At 40.0% G+C, this 22,308-nt stretch overlaps 1 protein-coding gene across 3 annotated transcripts in view; it reads right to left on the bottom strand.

Moving 5' to 3' along the window:
- ACSL6 (acyl-CoA synthetase long chain family member 6) overlaps positions 1–22,308 on the bottom strand; it is a 266,763-nt gene that overhangs the window by 4,888 nt on the left and 239,567 nt on the right. For all 3 annotated transcript variants that reach the window (XM_075601127.1, XM_075601126.1, XM_075601128.1), the window contains exons 16-20: positions 15,199–15,287; positions 13,382–13,498; positions 11,855–11,998; positions 9,872–9,973; positions 9,672–9,743 (exon numbers count right to left, since the gene is read on the bottom strand). In XM_075601127.1, the coding sequence (XP_075457242.1) occupies positions 9,672–9,743; positions 9,872–9,973; positions 11,855–11,998; positions 13,382–13,498; positions 15,199–15,287 (524 nt within the window). The remainder of the gene's footprint in view (positions 1–9,671; positions 9,744–9,871; positions 9,974–11,854; positions 11,999–13,381; positions 13,499–15,198; positions 15,288–22,308) is intronic.

The following is a 22,308-nucleotide window of genomic DNA, read 5'->3' as shown; positions in this document are numbered from 1 at the left end:
CATCACTAGATCTATGGGCTTTTGTTGCAGGGTGTTACGCCGGTGCTGCCCGCAGACCAGACTCGTCCCTTATACTGAGGTGGGGACGTATATGTGCACGCACCCGCAGCAGAAGGAGCGTGTCCGGAGTGTGGTGTTTTGGCGTTGCCAGGCCAGGTGTGAATAGGTGTAGCAATACTTGCCGGTACCGGTACAGAAGAGATGAAGTCGTTGCCGTTAGTCAAGGTCAGGGAGGGAGAGATCCGGGAGGTCGAGGTCCAAGCAGTAGTCGAGGGATGAGAGAAGCTGCAAGATCAAGTGGGAGCCGGGGTCCAGAGCCAGAGAGGAATGTCCGCCAAGCCGGGTTGCAACCTGAATAATGAAGAGCAAAGGGAGAGCCAGAATAGACGTCCGTAAGCAGAGGCTATGTCGAGCGATGTGAGAATGGCAAGACAGGCATTATATAGTGCGGCTGGCGAATAGGAAGAGGAGGCAGACCTGGAGGAGTGCATGGAGCTGTCCTGGACAGGCTGCCTAGAGAAGAATGCAGGTGAGCAGTCTTAGGGCATGATTGTAGGCGGTGTGTGTGTTGGGGGCGGGGCCTCCCTGCAGGAGCAGTGAATAAATTAACTAGATCCGGCGCGTGCTCCGTAACGAGGGGGAGCGCGCGCCCGTGAGCAGCGGCAGCCATCATAGCCCCAGCCGCCTGCGGAACAACGGCCGCCCGCCGGGGACGAGGAGGGAGTCCCCTAACCACGGAAATCGGACGGGACCGGCAAGGGGGACGCCCTGCAACAGCGGGCGCAACATGAGGAGAGGGGAGGTCACGCTGCGGCCGTCGTGACCCCCGAATCCTCACAGTACCCCCCCCCCCTTCAGGGTCGGCCTCAGGACGATCCTCCCATGGTTTAGACGGAAACTTCTTTCGGAAATGTTTGAGAAGCCCAGGTGCATGAATATCTTTAGGAGATACCCATGATCTCTCTTCGGGTCCAAAGCCCTTCCAATGGACCAAGAATTGAACCTTACCTCTCGAGAGGCGGGAATCCAGTATAGTTTGGACCGCATACTTTTCGTTGCCCTGTATGATAACTGGTTTCAGAGTGTGGTCCGGAAAAAGAGGACTGAATATGAACGGCTTGAGAAGAGATGTGTGAAAAACATTAGGAATTCTCATGCTTTGAGGTAATTGAAGAAGGCCACCGGGTTTACTTCCTCCACGATAGAAAATGGCCCCAGAAACCTAGGTGCCAATTTAGAGGAAGGGGTTTGAGGTGGATATTTTTAGTAGACAACCAAACCTTGTCCCCTGGTTTGTAGTTGGGTGCAGGTCGGCGACGGCGGTCAGCCTGGATTTTAGAAGACAGGGAGGCCTTTTGAAGTGCCGATTGAATTCTAGCCCAGGAGTCCTGTAGGAGGGAGATGTGTTCATCCACAGCTGGAAATCCAGAGGAGATATTGGAAATAGGAAGGCGAGCCGGGTGAAAGTCGTAATTAATAAAGAAAGGTGTCTCACCAGTGGATTAATTCCTGGAGGAATTAAAGGCATACTCAGCCCAGGAAAGTAATTCCGCCCAGTCATCCTGGGAGTCAGAGACGAAGCACCTTAAATACTTCTCGAGAGATTGATTAACCCTCTCGGTCTGTCCATTAGATTGAGGGTGATATCCCAAAGAGAAGGAGGAAGCAATGCCCAGTCTTCGGTGAAGGTCCTCCAGAATCTGGAAACAAATTGAGAGCCACGATCCGATACAATGGATGTGGGTATGCCATGGATCCGAAAAATTTATTTGGAGAAAATATCGGCTAGGGCGGGTGAGGAGGGTAATCCTTTGAGAGGAATAAAATGTGCCATCTTGGAAAACCGATCCACCACTACTAGAATGGTGTTCATGCCATTCGACCTAGGCAATTCGACAATAAAGTCCATGGATATGTGGGACCAGGGGCGCTCAGGAATGGGTAAAGGCATAAGAAGACCATGTGGTTTTTGACGAGGTATCTTATTGCGTGCACATACCGGACAGGCCCGAGTAAATTTAAGGATGGTTTTGGCCATATTGGGCCACCAGAAAGTGCGACGGATGAGGTCCAGAGTTTTTTTGAATCCTGGATGTCCTGCTGAACGGGAAGCGTGCCCCCAATCCAGAATCTCAGGAATAAATTTGGAGTCTACGTACAAAGTAACCTTCGGAACTTCGAGATCACTAGGAAGGTGTTTTTGAGACTTGATGATCTTTTCCAGATTCTTGAAAGCAGTGACTGTGAGGATCTTTTGCTTGGGAAGGATGGACTCGGTAGTTTTCTCCGGTCTCTCTTCAGAAGAATACTGTCTGGAGAGGGCATCCGCATTGACGTTCTTGGTGCCGGGAATGTAGGACAAAATAAAATTAAACCTAGAGAAAAATAACGACCAGCGGGCTTGGCGGGAGCCCAAGCGGCGGGCGCTCTTGATATACAAAAGATTTTTATGGTCCGTGAGAATCGTGAACGGCTCTTTAGACCCCTCCAGAAGATGCCTCCATTCCTGAAGGGCCAATTTGACGGCCAAAAGTTCCCTGTTGCCCACGTCATAGTTCCTCTCAGCTGGAGAAAACTTCTTAGAGAAAAACCCACAAGGGTGGAATTTCTCTTGGGGAGAAAATATCTGGGATAGGACTGCGCCGGCCCCGCTGTCCGAGGCGTCTACCTCCAGGATAAAAGGAAAATTGGTGTCCGGGCGTCGGAGGAACCCGACTCAAGTCCATATGTCAGAAATACATTTTAGCCCTTTTTTTTATATAGAGCACGCAAAGCAGACACGTTTTCGAAGACAAAGAGGATTTTCTTCAAGTGAGTGAGTGCAACATCATCACATTAATCCCAGCATTTAATCCCACATGCCGGTAAGTGACAATCTGTCCAATGCAACAAATAATAAGATCTTAAACACTATTCCTCAGCTTCACAACATATTAAATATTCACTTCTACGTCATTGGCATGTGTTTAGAAGTAAACCAATATCATGTAATGTACTTAAATATCCCCTGTTATTCTGTTACAATAGAGGTAGAAACTTGCAAGATTCCTTGGTTTAAGCCGACAGTATGGACCACTAGAGAATCGCAGATGGTGCTATCAAATAGGAAATTCAGCACATTTCCAGTTTAAATTGCAATCATTGCAATTCAGTAATTTAAAGGTGATGTTTTTCAACCTCCAACAACGGGTAAATATAGGATACATTTTTTTTACTTGCAATTCTGCTCTATCTTCTCTGGTGTCCCTGTGGTAGGGGATACATAGGAAAGACTATCAGACCAATTAAGAAACAAATCACTGAGCACAAATATGGAATTCGAGAAGCTTTGAGGGATCCAATAAATGTGTCAACTGAGTCTCGTGGCCAAGCATTTTGCAACTTCATCATGGCATTAGCTATGTGAGATTTCAAATGATAGTTTATGTTTTACCTTTTATAGAGAGCTGGTGATGAGGAAACAATGTTACTTCAAAGGGAATCAAAATGAATTTATGAATTGGATTGCCTGTCTCCCAAAGGGTTGACTGAGGTTAATGATCTTAGTGTGTTCATGTAGGAATTCTCTTAAGGACGCTTGAGTATTAAGTCCTTATTTATAAATATTTAATGTAAAATTAAAACGTCTTTGATTATGGGATCATTTCTAATTTAAAGTCACTTTCATGCATTTGTTTCTGTCTTTGTACATATTGTTTTCATGTGTTGGATATGTGTTTTTCCTTTTCTGTAAGGAGGTTGGTTGACTTGTTTTATTGATATTCACATTTATACACCTGTGTTTTGCTTTCCAGTGCAGTTGCATTTCAGCTGACTGTTGGGTGGTGCGCATGTGGTGATGTGGAAATGGATGCCTATTGCACTCCATTTAATATGATAAACCAGGTGTGCGCAGTGTCATTGGGCCTATTACAAAGAGGATTACTTTTATGTTGGGGCATAAGATATTATTATTGGTTGTATTGAAGAGATTATATCACTTCTGGGGGTAGTGTAGCTATACATAATGTGGGGTTAAATGATGGGATTAATGTGATGTTTGACTCACTCACCTGAACAAAAGGCCCTTTGGGCTTGTAACGTCATGTTTGCCTTGAATGCTCTATAATAAAAGGCTAACATTCATTTCAAATATATGGACTGAAAATGTGATTGTTGTGAAAAGTCTTAACAGTGAGTGTTACCTTTTTTTCTTATTATTTTTGGATTTGTAATTGGTGTGGCCACACTTTAGAGGTTTAGTACCAACAACAACATATGTTTCCTCTTTTTGCTCATATTATACTGTATCTCACTCTATTGCCAGATTATACAGCAGGTCTCTCGATACATTTCGTAGGTATCCATTAGATACACATACGCTGGAAACACACACATACGTTTTACATTTCCTATACTTAAACATTACACAACTATCATCCAGCACACTACTAGTTGCCATGGATCTAGAATCCCTGTACAGCAATATCCTCCACAGGGATGGCAATGCCGCATGCTTTAAATTCATTGCAACATCTCCCCTGCATCAGAGCATACAGTGCTGAAGTCATTACCAAACTGATAAAGCTGAAGTAGTCGGTCAGGATATATTTTAACAAGGAAATGTATCTACTAGTAACTACTAAGAAGTAATAGGGACGGCAATGGGCACCACAATATGCAAAGCTTTTATGGCAGATCTTGAACAGAGATTCCTAACAACGTGCCTCCACAAATGCTACAAATATTAGATAGATTGATGACATGTTTATAATATGGACACAGGGTGAAGAAAATCTAAAACAATTTAAAAAAACCGAAGTCCATCTCATTCCATTTATCAATTTAAGTTAAAATAGATTACTCTGTAAACCTTGTAAACTTTCTAGTTACAACAGTAATAATAAATAATGGCAAACTACCCACATTTGTGTACAAGAAATTTATGGAGAGTTATAGTTACCTCCACAACTCCAGATTCCATCCACATTCATACAAAACGAGCCATCATGCACAGCCAGGCTATGATATCACTGCATATGCCCTGACACGAAAGACAGAAACAGAAACCTCACAACCCTGACTGAATCATTCAGACAGAAGGGATACAAGCCAAAGACTATTGCCAAAACCATCACAACTACACTTAAAGCCCCACGAGAGCACCTGCTCCAATACAAAAAGAAAGAAACAACTACACACATACCACTAGTGACTACACACAACCTTGCCCTATTGGGAATGCAAACCATCATGAACGATTTGCAACCCATTCTAACAGAGGATGACACATTAAAAAAAATCTTCCCCAAACCTCCCATCCTTTTATTACAGTAATCGCCAAACCTCAAACAGAACAGTTAGTCAACAGAAAACTTCATAATGAACTCAAGGAAGCTGAGAGTGGTAGAAGATCCTGCAACATCACACGTTTTGCAAATGTATGCAATATCCCACAGTCAGTCAAAAACATAGAACATGCAATGTGAAAGGATCGTACTGTTACACATCCAAGAATGTGGTATTTGGGTTCAGTGCAGCAGATACAGAGACATAATAACACCATGAAGAAAGACCCCGAACTCCAGTGGAACATCACTTCTGAAAGCCACATAATTTCATACATTATTTAAAGATCAAAATCCTCAAAGGAATGTTTAACAGCATCCAAGAATAGAAAACATTTGAACTCAAAATGATAATGCTCTTTGACACTACTTTACACATTATCAGAATTTTATGTATGCTGAATGCTTGGTCCTACTTGCACTCCACATTCCTCGCTATCTTTTTTATCCCATTATCGCCATGTCTGTTTATTTACCAGCCCTATGCCCTTCTTCTATTCTTTCTGATTCTACCTCATCTGTCTTAAATTGTTATCTTGAATTTTACATCTGTGTTAAACGCATGGAATCTTTTGTAAATCAGTATTGAGACCTGAGGAAGAGTTTGTCTTAAAATATCAATTGTTAGTCCAAATTAAAAAAAGGTATCACTGTTGGACTTTGGAACCCCCATAACAGAGACCTAGTAAGGTGGGCTACTGGTATGTTGCATCCCTGCACAAAAGGGGTAAATGTTCAGTATGTGGCTAGACCATTGCAAACAGCAGAGATCAAGAGGGCAGTAAAGGAAAAGCAACATTCTCACAAATGTCCCTTCTTCTGACCATATACTGTATGATTTAGGTCTTAGGTTACGATAGGTGTTAACCCCTTCATTACCTTACAGGTAGTAACCGCTATGGTAATTAAAGAGTTAACCGCTTCCACTACCCACCCGAGAGGCCTAACCACCCACCCTAGGGCAACTACCCCCTTCACCCACCCCCTCTACCCCCAACAAACCGGGTACTCTGGCTTAACTCCTTCATTGCTAGCTAACCGCTAGGTAATGAAGCTGCTTTTATTTTATCTTGACAACACAGTATTAAAGCAGGGGGTCTCCGGAGCCTAATCGATTAATTTCAACCTCGGGGGCCCCCCTGCTTCCCGAGTTACAGGTCCCGTTATGAGATGCCAGGGATCCCCGCTGGGTTAATCCAATGGGCCATTAAGGTTGCTGGCACTCCGCGGCGCGGGAGAGAATGTCGTACAGGACTCGCAGAGAGGGCCCGAACCAAAAGTTCCATCTGTAACATGGCTACTTCTATTTCATTCATAAATTATTTTATTAACTTTGTTTTATCTATACTTATCAACTTCATGCAGCTACACACTTTCCCTTTATGAAAGAAGCACATTTTGCCTGATTATAGAAACATAGAGCGGTTCAGGAAGCTCCAATAATGGATATCAGAGCTGATCAGAGTTAACAGCCACTGGGGCTTATTCACTAAACTTTGATAAGTGGCGTGTAGCACTATAAATGCCCTTATAGTGCGATATTGCCTGTGTTGCTATTCACAAAGCCACAAACTAGAGGGAGGGGGAAAGGGGACTGGGGGAGGGAAACCCTTGCTACTGCTAGGTAGGTAAGACGGTGATGGTGCTACAATCTGGGGTGAATAAACAATGAAAACTAAGAGAGAACAGAACTCCAATGGAGAGCACACAATATATATCTGAATGAATATTTAATTTCAAAAGTAAATCTAAATATTAAATATGTTGACAGTGATAGCTGTGAGTGAAATTCAATGGTAAATTATTAATATTAAGAGTGGCAATAAATGATAAAAGTGTAGTGACATCACCATCCCAAATGAAAATCAAATCGTCAATATACCTTTTATAAAAAACAATATGTTCCCTGAAAAGGTTTGTATCTCCAAACACATGGAACGACTCCCACCAACCCATGAACAGGTTGGCGAAGGAAGGGGCAAAACAAGTACCCCGTCCCATGTGATTAAAGATAGAACACACCCTCAAACAAAAAATAATTGTGCTTTAATAGAAAGTGAATTGCATCTAAAATAAAAGTGCTCTGTGCCGGTAAGAGTGATGAGAAGAACCATCACCAAGTTGGCGTAATGCTTCCTTATGATAATCATCCCTATGGTGTACCACAATGGCCCCAGCCTTATCTGCCCCTTTAATGATCAAGGATTTGTTAGACTTTAAAGATGAGAGAGCTAATTTTTCCTCATTGCTAAGGTTACATTTTTCAAGATTGAGACACATCAAAACTGAATCCATTAGAGAGCAAGAGTAGATCTCTCTCTAATAATTTTTTCAGTGTGATCTTGCGACCAAACTTATGCAAGTCTATTACAGTTTCAAAAACATAAAAATTCATGCTGGGTGCGAATTTCAGTCCTTTATTAAGTAAAGAAAGGTCGGAATTGGATAAATCAATATTTGAAATATTAATTACTCCAGATGTATCCTCTAGCCGTCTTTCTTCCTCTTTTGAGGTTGTTTCTGATAATATTGATTTCCTCTTCCCCCCCCGTCTTGTCCTTTTCCGTTTTTTGAATGCGTTTGTTGTTGCATACCTAAACGCTTTCTCTCATTTGTATCCATCGAATTAGGTTCCCAAAATATCTGTGGTCCGTGATTCCAGCCTTGGTTTGACTGCTCTTCATCACTGGGACTGCGAAAGGAAACTGAGTAGGGAAATGGATCATTGTCAGACATACAGTATCTGAATCAGCACTGGTGGAATCCGTAAATGATTTATTTTTCTTCAGTATAGATGGGTGAGCGACGCCGGACGTTTCTTGCCATGTGCAGAATGCGCTAGCTGCGCCGGCCGCTTTTTCGCATGAGCGAGCAGCGCCGGACGCTTCCAGTTCACATAGCTCATCGCCGATGTCACTTCCGTTACAGACTTCCATCACCATGAAGGAGATTTGCCCAAGCGAAATTTTTGATGGTGCCACTGAAGAAGTTTCACTTCAAAAGATTTGCTCAAGGTCAAAGCAGATGACACAGGGCTTCAAACCAGGTATACCCGCTTTGAAGGCAGTGCCTTTATGACTGGATCACTCCTTCATTTACACCCCAAGAGCATCATCATAACAGGATGACAGTAGATTAGAAAGGAATTTGATGTTTAATCCTGCGCTAGAGAACATTTGCAGTCTGATGATATTCATAGTCATGAATATTATAAAACAAATATCTTATCCCATTGTATATTATATGCAAACAAGTTGTTTAACAATCATGTTTCCATTAAAGTGAAGTCCTGTTTCGCACCATAACCCCTTGAGTCCAGTGTCTATAAAGACTCTGTTATACGGTCGTGGTGATGGGGGAAGAGGCCTCAGCCAACAGGATCAAAGGGATAGGGAATATCCTGTACAAGAAATGGTAGCGGACACCATTCAAAGGTTGCATACAGAGATTTCTATAACCAAGGCTTAAATATAGATAAGGGAACTGTATTGGCTCAGGCAAAATTCTGATTGAAATTAGCCTTTTAAAGTGAGTTTTGGTTCATCTTTTATTATGTACTAGTCTGCATTTCAATTTATAGATGAGGATGAGGTATCACTGAATACACAATCATTGCTAGCAATGTTACAGCGAATATTACTAACATGCTGTGGGTTTTTTATCAAAGTCTTCCAGTTGAAAAACGGGACAAAAAAGTGGTGCACAAAATAGCATCAGATTTATCAAAGAAAAAGTTTTCATTTAAAAATAATGATTTATTTTTACTTGTGTGATGCCGTCACTGCCCTCTAAGGGCTATAATGGGGCAGTTGTGGGACTTTAAAGCTCTCATAGAGTTAATCATTCTGGAAAGGTCTGTTCAGCTGTGAGTTAATGAGCTAATTAGCCCATCCTGTATAGTCAGGAAGTGATACAGAGATCCCCCCCCCCCCCCATGCTGCCAGACACACACTGTTGACAGTTATACAGAGAGGGTGATAGACGCTGCTGCTATACTGATCTGGGAAGGCACACACAGACAGCCCTGTGAGAGACTGAAAGGGGAGCTGCTGCAGGTACACTGGGTAAAGTGGGGAAAGCGTTTAGTTCTCCCACGATTAGTTAGGGACTAAGCAGTATTAGTCAGTACTCTTGGAAGGAGTTAGGTCTTTTGTTTCTGTTTTGTGTTATGAGTTAACCCTGTACCTGCTTTGTACCCTGTAAATAAACCCCTGCTTAGAAAGTACAGTGTTTCCTGCCTTTGATCTGGACAAAAGATCTGACGCTGGGACTGAGACGTCACACTTCCTAAATTTGGTACAGGTTTTTTGCCCCACTTTTGCAGCCAGTTGGAAATATTCTTACCTGCTCAAAAGAATGAAGCCCACTCTCTTTTCCTAATCTCACCATATCATTCATTATTGCTTTTTTGAGTTCCTACAGTGTAAAAAAAAAAAAAAAAAAAAAAGCAGTTGAATTACTGTCGTTGGAAAGGCTGTCATCTGCAAATTTCCAATACTTTCCAAATATTGTAAATAGGAGTCTATGAAGATGTGGTTACGTACCAAATTATTACAGAGCTCTTCAAACGACCCTTCAAACTTTTTCTTCCTGGCCCATCCTGGCATCACCTCCATATCAGGGACAACTATGCCAACTAAGAAGGCCTGAATTAGGTCAAAATAAAAAAAAGACGTCAAAGTTTCTTTAGATAATCTTTAGGCGTTTAAATAATGTACTAATCAACTTTAAGCTTTTTTATGTATTGGAATTCCTGTAGAAAGCAGTTAAACAAACAGTACAGCGAAAAATTATTACAGACAGTGAAATATAATTACATTTCTTGTATATTAAGTCACAACCCTTTGTTTTCATTTATAAATTCAATACCAATTCCACATTTGCATTAAATGTGCAGTAATACATGGCATTAAACATATTAGAGCCCTGAGTGTAGTTACTCTTGTGATTGAAACAAGTACTTTAAATGTACAATAATATAATATATATTATATATATATATATTATACAGTACAATACACATAACATTAGATGTAAGAGCACTATGACAGCATCTATAAAATGTTCTTAATGTATAATGAGATGGTTTAATTCTGTTATCTGCATGGTCAACTGATTTTAGATGAAACTTCAATGCAGTTGTCACTAATCTCCTGTGCAGTATACCTTTTATTGAACATCGTACTTGCCTTGACATTTATTTATAAAATATTTTACCAGGAAGTAATACATTGAGAGTTACCTCTCGTTTTCAAGTATGTCCTGGGCATACATCACATTGGGTGGTGACTTAGGATGTTTGCTAAGAATCTAGGGGCTAAATCCATAAAGCTCCATTAATTCAGGACTCTTAATGTAAGGTTACCGAAAACAGGAACTGACAGTATATTTCCTGAGTCAGAGCTGATTATATACAAAAACAAAATTTCACATCACTGAAGCATAAGGTTGCGTTATCTTCCAAAAAATTTTGTTATTCCAGACTCGGCATTAGTCCTATCCAGATCCAGAAATTGGGCTTTTGCCAAAATGGAGAGAAGAGGAAAATAATGGCAGGCAATAACACTATGTTATTTGCATTATGCTTAAATGTAATGTTAAACATATTCAGACACTTCAAACTCCCTATTTTAGTTCCTGAATAGGAGTAACTTCAAGTTTAGGTACTTAAATAACATAACATTAAGTTCCAGTATTAACCTTAATGAACCGTACTGGATATGCGATGTCACGATCACGCCTGATTTGCATGTCATTATCACTAACGTCTGTTAAAGTTAAGAAAACATGGCCTAACGTTATGTTGTTGTGCTTTCCGGATATCCCTTTATTCCTAATGTAACATTCGTTAGGGTGATGCCCGATTTAATGACATATCGTTGAACTGACATACTGTATCAGAGTTTTCTGGTTGGTTCTGGGCCTAAGTTTAATGCATGTTTACGTGCTTGAGCAAATGTTATTTAACCATTTAATACACAGTTATCAGGAATCAGCAGTCATTTAATTTCTTCTAACATACCAAGTGTTTACATTAAAACACATTAATACAATATAAACAACATTATGAATTATTTGTGTTCTTTTTTCTATATTCAAAAACGTGTTACAAGCAATGCAATAAAATCTCTCTCTCTCTCTCTCTCTCTCTCTCTCTCTCTCTCTCTCTATCTATATATATATATATATATATATATATATATATATATATATATACATATATATATATATATATATATATATAAATCCTACAGTCATACTGCCCAGCGTGTGCAGGCAGATTTGGTAAGAGAACGACAATGGTTTCCACATAGTCTATTTACAATGAAAAAGTTAAATATTTAAAGAAGAATATACATCTAGTAATAAAATGAAAATAAGAATGTAAATAGCATTTTCTCTTTTAATATTTTCCTGCCTCCACTAGCAATGCAGTGAAGTGTCCATGTCGCAACTAACATAACTTTGACATCAAATACCGTAAAGGTATCAATACAATGCATTGGTATACAATAACCCAGGCTTACCTGCAGGCTGTCTCCATGAACATATATCTGGGATACAGGTTCACTACGAATGTAAATGTTTTCAATTTTTTCTGGCGCAATGTACTCTCCTTGTGCAAGTTTGAATATATGCTTTTTCCGGTCTATAATTTTCAGAGTTCCATTCTGTGATGTATATGTAAAAAGGGGAAATCATATTACTGTAAAGACCTAGATATTCACAATAAAATCGTTTTTTTTTATCAGTGTTCAGGAACATGCTGCATTTCACTTAGATCTTTTATTGGAATAACAGTTTGTAATACTACAAAAAAAAGCAGAAGGCAATTCCGAGCATGCAGAGATTCTCATTTTATAAAATATGAAATAGTAATTTACTAACACAGGAATGATGCAAAACTCCAGAATAGTCAGCTAGGTCTTAAAGTGGCAATCCAAGTGTTTTTTTTTTTTTTTATTTTTTTATTTTTTTACACAGCATTGAAGCAGGGGATATCCTGAGCTGAACTCCGTTTATTTCAGCTCTGGGGACCCCTTGCTTCCGGAGATACTTACCTTAATAGGGGGTGCCGGTAGCTGGTCCACTTGGCTACCAGGCTTCACATTATGGCGGCGTTTCTACGCTTCTGCAGGCCAATAGGAAGCTGTGATGTCATCAGCTTCCTATTAGCCCTTGTGATGTAACTTTAAACTCCAGCTAGCTCAGCCCGATCGACTACCGGCACCCCCTACAGAAGTATCTCTGGAAGCAGGGTATCCCCGGCACTGAAATTAATCGAGTTCAGCTCCGGAGACCCCCTGCTTCCATCCTGCGTAAAAAAGAAAAGCGCTTGTATTACTTCTTCAATGTGGCTGTCAAATATCAAAAACAAGTTCTCCTAACAAACTGCTTCTTCTAATGTAATAAAATGTACAAAAAAAAATCAAATACATTTCATACAGTGATTTCTTTTAACCAATATTGCATGAAAGTACGAGTTTAAGGATATAGTGTACAACTTACCATACAAATCAGTAACATTATTTTATATAAAGCAATTTTAGAGTAAGAACAGAGATCACAGGCACAGCAATATGTACGTACATAAATCTAAAAATACACTGAAATACGATCCATTACACTTGTTTTCAGTGAGCATACTGCACATAGAAATAGAGCAGCATGCTTACTGTACTAGTACACACATTTATTTACTGTAGGAGAAAATTCAATATACAGTATCAACTAAAATGTTCTGAATGAATTTGGGAAAAGCAAATTAAACAAATAAATATTTGAATATTCACAAAGTAGAATAAAAATTACAAATCGTACAGGGTCTTAAAAACAGAGCTCATCAATTCTGCCATAGACTCGTAACTATAAGGTGTAAGATCGATTGAATGAACTAACAAACTTTTGTTATGCAAACCATTGTACTATGTACTGTACAAAAGACTGCATGATAATATAACTGCAAACTAGAACAAAAATTCAAGTATGCATAGTGAACCAAACATAAAATGTATTATCTGCCTAACATTCATCTGTACTAAAATATTACATACTGGTAGCCACTTTCCAACATCTCCAGTGTAAAGCCATCCATCCTTGTCCAATGCTTCAGCTGTTTTCTGTTTGTCTTTAAGGTAGCCTTTAAAAACATTTGGTCCTTTTACACATATCTGAAACAAGCACATGGTTATACTTGGTAAACTGTACTCTTCACCACTTCTTTGCTGCTCATGCGAAAGATAAGAAGCAAGCGCAACAGCACAAATCATGGTGTAAATTGTAGAATTAAACACAACCAAGAGGTATCACTACACTCATATTCGTTAAGGTACATTCTTTGTTGTCTTTAAGACTTTAGGAGCAAGGTGATTAAATCTGGGCTATTCAGGTCCATTTTTTTCATTTTTGGAATGCCATTTGATGCACTAAAAATCTACATATTCATTCATAATTATGTATGCAGGAAAAAAACACCTTATTTAATTATACTTATATAAAAAATTATAAATAAACAAAAATGTTTTTCTATGTTACAGAAAACACCTTATGTGCATGCACTTTCCAAATTGTGTGTGCTATTAGACATGATTTGTCTTGATGTGGATTTGACACAGAGAGAGAGAGAGAGAATTTACGAGCAAAATACAATCTCACAGCTAAATGAATAGTACAGTATGTAAATATCACATTTTGTGAGATTTCCTCATTTGCATACCATACTGATTTTTCCGGCTGCAATAAAATCGTGACCTTACATGCTGTTTTTGCTCAGCTTGGAAATACTAGAACTGTTTAATGAATACAGCAAGATGTATTTCCAAATGCAATTCTCACAGTTTAAAAAATAGTACCCTACAGTAAGTCCAGTCTGTAACCAGACTCAATTATGCCATTTAAAGCTGCAGTTCAAGTAATATCCTGCATGTGTGTTTTTTTTTAATAAATCAGTTCTGTAGTAAGAAAATATACTTTACATTTTCTGTTTTAAAAAAAAAAAAAACAACTTTGAAAGACCAATTTTCTTGTATTCTATTTTAACAAGCATGTGTGTTCCTATAGCAACGATTTACACTCCCCATATTTGATTTCGCCAAACATTGACGATCAATAGACGTAGAACGAATTGAGCGGCAGCTATGCAGTTTTTTAGGTAAGTAGAGATTGCCCAGATGAACTATTGAAGTTAAAAAAAAAACTAAAAAAAAAAACGGGAGCCTGAACTGCAGCTTTAAGTAGCGTCAGTTTTATTACATACAGTATAATTTCATTTTTAAAGCAGCAGTCCAAGCTGCCGTTTAAAAAAAATATATAGTTTCCCTTAAATATTTGCATCAATACAATCTACACAATGATAAGTAATTAGCTAAGTTGTCGATCGATCCGTTCTCCTGTGATCGTTCGGCGAAGAATCAGCTCAGGGGGTTCACTAAATGATTGTCAGTGCAGCAGAAGAGGACCAAAGGTGCAAAGTTCTGTGGAGAAGATCATTTGACCAGGCAGTCGCTAGATACAATTGGTGCACTGCTAGAGAGGGCAGGGCTCAAAAAGGGGTGTGCCAGAGCCTGTTTCAGAAGAGGAAGGGGATGCTACTTTGTAAATGGTTGCTAAAGAAACAAAAAATGATTGTTACATTATAATACCTTAAAAATGTCATTTCGAGTTGTTAAAAAAAAAAGGTACAAGTATTTTCTCATAGTACAGAACTGATTTATTAAAAAAACACATCGTTTTAATGCATTCTTTTAGTTCAAGTTTTAAAAAGTGTCTTTACTTCAATTGCAATAAAAACCACAAATAATATATACTTAATAGTAGTAGAAGCCTCTTAATACATTTGTGTATATGCAGCTTTTTACATACTGTACTGTACCTCTCCTTCTCCTTTGGAAGTAAAATAGTTCATCTCCTCCACATCAACCAATTTGATTAAATTACAGGGCAATGGAGCTCCAACATGTCCTATGAATTAGAGAAAATTAATGCATCAATTTAAGAATATTGCTTAGCAAGACTGTACTATTGTAAGTGAGCTCATTTTTCATGCTAAATGTAATCTCATTTGTCATCCTAAAGCAAAAACAGACTTTTTTGCTTACTGCAATAGAAAGCTGGCCATGGTGCTGAATGTGTCAGGATTTTCAGTAAAAATGTCACTCCAAATTGTACGAAAATAGACATACTGTACCTGTATAAAATGGTTCCCAAGAAGCCTTATTGGTCATTTAAGTGAATATACTTGTTAGAATAATTTTAATTAAACCTTGATATACAATATGCCTTGTAAATTCATGGCCGGGGGTGGAGTCAACAATGCAAATCCCAACTGTTGAATTTTTTTGTTAATATTATTAATTTCAAAGGTGGTGAAACTCCTAGAGAAGTCATAATAGTTAGGACTTCTTCTTGTTCAAATCAATGGGCGGTGGAAACCAGAAACACTAATAGTGATCATATGCCAGGGGAGCAGTCTGTAGCACTCTGGGCCATTATATGACGTTATGTGACGCATTGCCATTTGACCCAGTGGTATCATTTGATGCCTTGTTGTCATGGCGTCGCGTTGCTGAAAAGCCGGCTGAGAGCAGGTAAGAGAAGTTACATAGGCCTCACGCCTCCCCAGACATTTAATTTAAATGCCATGAGGAAGAGCGCAGGGCCTCTGCAACTGCCGCGCCCTCCCCAACCCTAGAAAATCCCATGCCCCCCTAGTGTGCGCACCCTTGCCATAGTGTACTGAGAGACAGCTGGTATGCCAGTAGGTAAGCGAGGTTGAAATTATAGCCAAATCGGATCATCCAGGAACTAAAAGTAACTCAACACACCCAACTCCCCAGAGGAATCTCAGCTGAAGATTAGTATAGTTATATCCTTTGTGCATAGATAGCAACCAAACGTATAGGTAGCGAACCTCCTATCAATGACGTAATAAAAATATATAGATAAAAATCAATGGCTTAGTATGACGATCAGGAGAAATGTACAGTTAGCTGTGGTAATATAGGTAATATTAGGAGGGAGAAAGACCACATTGGATCTATATCCAGTAGAATGAAAGGACCTACTAACTTGGGAAGTGGCGGGCTTAAAACCTGGGAAGGAGGTCTTTCTTCCTCCTCATAGAGGTAAATGAGAATTTTAATCCTAATAGAGGTATATTAGTATTTTATCTGGTAGTGTTAGGACTTGCGAACAGGGTCTGCCTTGTCGTGGCTCGCAAGCTTACAATGCTTTGGCCAAAGGGTTAAACTAAATGACCCTTTTTCAAGAGAATATATAAGTATTTTACTGTGTATTTTTGTCATGTTGGATGTAGCATTGGGCTTCTCTGTCGTCTGTTGTAAAAGTGTAAATAATAAGGTTTGTTGTTCATCAACTAAGGCTTGACTGGTGTCTCTAATCCAAGGTAGTGTATATTAAGTCAGATACCCTTTTCAGGTCTGCCTAATTGTAGCACATAGGTAGAAGCCTATGATCTCTTAGTACTTGGTGCAAGGTATCACATGATGGAAAATGAGACCTGTGCTAAGCATGGGTAGATGATATAGTAGTGGCTGTACAGAGTAACGATGTGCAATGTAGGCGCTATCTACCGAACACACTGGGAATGCTAACACTAATTAACATGCAGGCTAGCGATAGGACTGCCAGGTGATACTAATAGCAACCCTGGTAGTGTGGGCACGTTCTTTAGTTGCCGTGGGGTGGAAAATACAAGCTGTATAGTCCCCAAGCAGGCGGCTAGTGTAAAAGGGATACAGAGTCCACTGGGTGCTGGGCAGGTAGGCGAGCGGACATGATGTGTGTCCGATCCCATGCCTTCAGTGCCGGAGTGCCGCCGGGTGAACCAATGGGCTAATATGTGTGCAGCCTATAGTGCCCTGAAGTAACCTGCTGGAGCACTCCTACTGTAAGTCTGACCGCAGAGAGATCCGAAGTGATAAGATCAGCGTAGGTACCGAGAAGGTAAATACTTCAAAGTCCGCTATAATTACCCTGAATCCAGTCACAGTGGTAAGTATAAATGACAGTGCTGCCTATAGTTGTCAGCATGGATGAAAGAAAGCCCTATATGCGCCCTTAGACCGACAATCTAAAATGTACAGGGACAAATAGCTTCATGCTTGCAGGCAGGGTTGCGAGCCTGTTCCTTGCTAAGAGAGTGGGAACCCTGCGTGTGCACTCGGATGGTCGACCCGCGCGTTTCACGTTAACACGCTTTCCCAAGACAGGTACGGGGGAGGATACCTATTGATAAGTGCTGCTATTTATAGCACTATGCTAATGAGGCTAATGCATCACTGATTAACCTATGATGTATCCCCTCTGAAGCGAGCACAGCCTGGCTTTCTATAGTGCAGGGGGCTGTGTAGACCAGGAAAGATACAGTCAAGTCCAAATAAATATTATTGTACTAATAAACCTCATGCGTCTTGTCTTTTTGATGCTGAACACAATACACAATGGTATTATGAGACTGATAGTTAGATAGATCAGAGCTAGTAACTTCTTGGTGAACTAAAAGATAGAGGTAAATAATTATAGTCTGTGTTGACTTATGGATATCAAAGGTGTATGGACAGGTCAATGAGAAAGAATATATGAGTTGGATATTAATGGCAGATCTTCATATATTAATGAAGGCTTGTCTGCCAACTAACCTGATATAGACAGGTAAGTAGATATGAAATCCAGAGTCCCACAGTATGGTAAGTATTAAAATCAATTACAGTTTGTGACAGGATTTTAGTTTGATGCCCATGGAAAAAAACATGACCTTGCAGATGATAGAATCTAAACTACCTATCACGCATGCTGGATCCTGAACACTTAACATAGTGTCTACACAGGATCAACTTATTGTGTTTAATCATCGTTTTAACTACCTTTATTGTAAATGGGATATCAATAAAGTTTCAGTTTTTATTTTTTTCACTAACCATCCAGGTGATGATAGAGTGCCCATACTACGTTACATTTTTCTACTTGTTTTCGTTTGCTTCAGATTGCTAGAACGCCTACTAACCATGGTCGGGTATGATTTTAGCACCTTTCTCAGGTCCTCATCTTTCATGAGTATTGGCCAGTGTTTTTTCAAAATGCCATTAACTGCCTGCCATTTGCAGTTGTATGTGCAAATCAAGATACTATAGAAGGGAACCTCGCTCTGATACCCCTTGATGGAGGATACGTGCTGCCCGGGGATAGGTCAAATAAGACTAGATAGGTGTATCAAAGACAATACACTAGAGAGTCCCTTTCATAGGCGCACCGCAGACCTTTATGAAATAAACGGTCAGGGGTGAAAATGTATAAAGTGTTCTTTTTATTAGTTTTAATAGATCGTAGTGTAATTAAAACAGTATATATTGTAATTTACTATACTGATTAAAAATAGACATCTAAGGTCTATTCAGTATCTACCATTAGTCTCTTTTTGCTCTTCTAGTATTACCTAAAATAATTGTGGTGTGGTCATGGAGGTCAGATCAATGATCGTCTGTTATTCAAAACCCTGTATCCCTGCCCGAAATCCCAGTATCTTTCGTACAGGCAGATGGACAGACAACTGTCTTATGTGCAGTTAGGGGGGCTGTAAATTTGCCAGATAGTAATACACTCTTCCCCTTGTAGGTGGGTCAGGTTCTGGGAACATGAGATCGCAGCTTTATTTTAGTTGTTGGAGGTCCCGGTGTCCCTGTTCACCACCTAGGTGTCTGTTATATGTAGAGAACCAAAGTATGTTCTACGTAATGTAAGGAATGCCTGTCAGGTCAAAAGGGGTTAGTCTAGAGTCCCCTTCATAAGCGGGTCAGGTTATGGGCATATATGACCTCTATTTCTTCTATATATTAGGAGTTGTGCAACAGAACGACTTGGTTTATTATAATGGTCTTAGTCAGAGTTAGTGATAATGTAAAGCGGGATGGCGTTCTTAATTCACGCTTATTATAAAGTATACTGACTGCATACACCTATACGTGTGGACAGTGTAGTGTTGCTGACCATTAGTCAATACTCATGGCGTCCATTTAATACTCGTTTTGCAGCATACATATCCCCTTCCTAGGGTTTTGCCACATTTGTGTGAGTGTAGAGTGATCGCGCTGCTGTTATCTAGCTCAAAGTGTTCGTATCTAGCAGCCTAACAGGTGTGGATGATTATGGTATGGTTGTCATATGTATTAATGAGCAAGGCGCTTGTCCTAGTGTATCTTTAGTTGTTTAAGGTGAATTCGTATCGATCCCCTCTTGGGGTTAACCGCGCATATGCGAAAGCGGAGCTATTGGCAGCGCATAGGTCCTGGTTATCACCTCATTCGGACTGCGTATGTGTCAGGACTTGTTGCCCGTGCCCAGGGCTAACACTTGCAATATTTTATTTGTTATGTTCAGGTAAGTAAGAGGTAGGTCGCGTAATGTATTCAGACTATGATAGATGTTATGACACAGTTAGAGTATTGCTGCATGTATTTAGGAGCAGACATCCCACGTAGTGTTCTTCGGGTTATATCATACTGCGCATGCGTCAGAAAACGGAGCTGTGTAATCACCTGTACTTTAGATTTGTATTTGTAAAGTTTTACTATGGTACTTAAAGGTGAACAGGAGCCTGGTGGCCTCATACTGTATATTTAAGCTCATTTTGGTTTTGTGACACAGTTTGATTAGGGTAGTTCCCCACGCAATGTTCCTTGTGGTGAATCAGACTGCGCATGTGTCAGGAAACGGAGCTGTGTAGCCACCTGTATTGTGCTTTGGATTTGCTGTTTTAAAATATGTTAAAGATATCCCGATCGTGGGGAGATTGGTCAAATTGTAGCTATTTTCTCAATAGGGGCTGACTGCTCAGAGTATGGTCCCAAGAGAGAACTGCCCTGCGGCAGTACTCACACCTCTTTAAATGAGTGTATCAAAGTGGATAGACATGAGTATATACTAGTTTTGCTTTTATTGAGCTGTAGGAGTTTCAGGTAGAGTTACTGATTGTCGGCAAAAGAGACTAATGGTAGATACTGAATAGACCTTAGATGTCTATTTTTAATCAGTATAGTAAATTACAATACTGCACCGACACACTTTATTCGAGCAAATACCCGGTATGTACCTGGCAGATACCTGGAATGCGCCGCTCCTCACCTCTGACAAGCCCCGTTGCATTTGCCTTCCCAGCCTGGGTTCATGCCTGGCTGACGGGCGGCTGATCTGTTAAATGATAATGATTAGGATTTAATAGGCTGCAATGCTTCGCGTGTCTACCAGATGGCATAAATTCATGAATTGTAATGCAGTATATATATATATACTGTGCAGTATTGCAGCCAGCGGGAATAAAATGCTTCAATCCCTGCCTGGAAAATACCTCAATGCACTCGGGCAGAAAACAGTCACAAACCTCAATACACCCGAGTATACCCGAATTCGTGGGACTAGCCGAGCTCGAATAAAGTGTGTCGCCAGTGTATATACTGTTTTAATTACACTATGATCTATTAAAACTAATAAAAAGAACACTTTATACATTTTCACCCCTGACCGTTTATTTCATAAAGGGACTCTCTAGTGTATTGTCTTTGATACACCTATTTAGTCTTGTATGTGCAAATCAACCTGATAATTTTCTGTTCTGGGAAAATAGCCGTTTTTTAAACCAACAGTTCCGATCGTGTTGTCATCTTGGTTCTTTTATAAGCTCTTTTTTCTGTACATACGTTTTAAGAACCTCTCTCATTTCATCTGCCTGGATCTGGAATGCCTGGTCAGTGGAGCAGGTCCTGTGTATTCTTCAAAACTATCCAACTGGTATATCTTGTATCGTGCTTGGGATGGTGGCTATCGGCCTGTAAAAGGCTATTTGTAGCTGTATCATCTCTAAACACTGTCATGCTTATACTGTCATCATCATCCCTATTTTCAGATCCAGAAAGTTTAATGACTCTTTGTTGATCTCTGAAGTCAATTTCAAATTATGATACTGTAGTTATTGTTCAATATGTTAATGAACTTGTATAGGCGATCCGGTGGGTCCCCACCACATTAGTAAGATATCATGTATGTAGTGGGACCACCAATCCAATGTGTGTTTCCATGCTGTCTGTAAAAACCATACACTCCTCCCACCAGCCCAGATAAAGATTGGCATATGTGGGGTCACAAGTGGTCCCCATCGCCGTGCCCTGTATCTGATGGTTCAGTTTGTGATTGAATAAAAATAATTTATGTGAGAGTACATAATCAAGAAGGTCTATTATAAAATCATTGTGTTTTGGATAATCAGTTCTTCTAGTTTTCAAAAAATTGAAGACTGCTCTCAGGCCTACATCATGCGGTATACTGATGTACAAGGCTTCACCATCTAACCCCACCAGGAGTATCCTCTGTATCTTGAAGATAAGAGGGCAAAGATGTTACAACGGGTCTCAAAACTTGATCGACAGACACAAGTATATTCAGTCATATTACCCAAACTTGAAACAATTTGCTCCAAATCCTTAGTAACCAATTTCACAAATGTTTCTATATTGGCACTTCTATCCTGGGGGAGCAGTGAAGGTAGTTTTAGGTTTCAGGTAAGTGAAGGGCCTTCACGCCGAACCTTAGTGTTTTCATTTTCTAGGGAAATAAGGTCTTGTAATGTGTGTAAGTTCTCATGATCAAAAATTTTCAATAGACATTTTTTGTAATTGTACTCGTTCCCTATTCATATTAGTATCCTTCACCCACTCAAAATAATTGAGTGGTGAAGTAGGGGATAAGGACAAACACTTCCTGAGGACTTTAGAATGATATTTATTGAGGGGGAATGAAGAGAGATTGATAACTACTCTTTCGTCATCAGGGAGCTTTAATGCCCCCAATGGTAGATCCTCCTCCCCCCTCGGCCTTTGAAGCCCCAAACTTCTCTGTCTCTTAGTGAGTCCGCCTTTGCCCCTCCTCGTTTTTCTTGGTCACGATTCGGGGAGTGGCGGACTCCTGAAAAAGA

This window comes from Ascaphus truei, chromosome 5 (assembly GCF_040206685.1).
Source record: "Ascaphus truei isolate aAscTru1 chromosome 5, aAscTru1.hap1, whole genome shotgun sequence".
Lineage (NCBI taxonomy): Eukaryota > Metazoa > Chordata > Amphibia > Anura > Ascaphidae > Ascaphus > Ascaphus truei.
The sequence above is the reverse complement of the archived record's forward strand: the minus strand, read 5'-3'. Positions and strand labels throughout refer to the sequence as shown.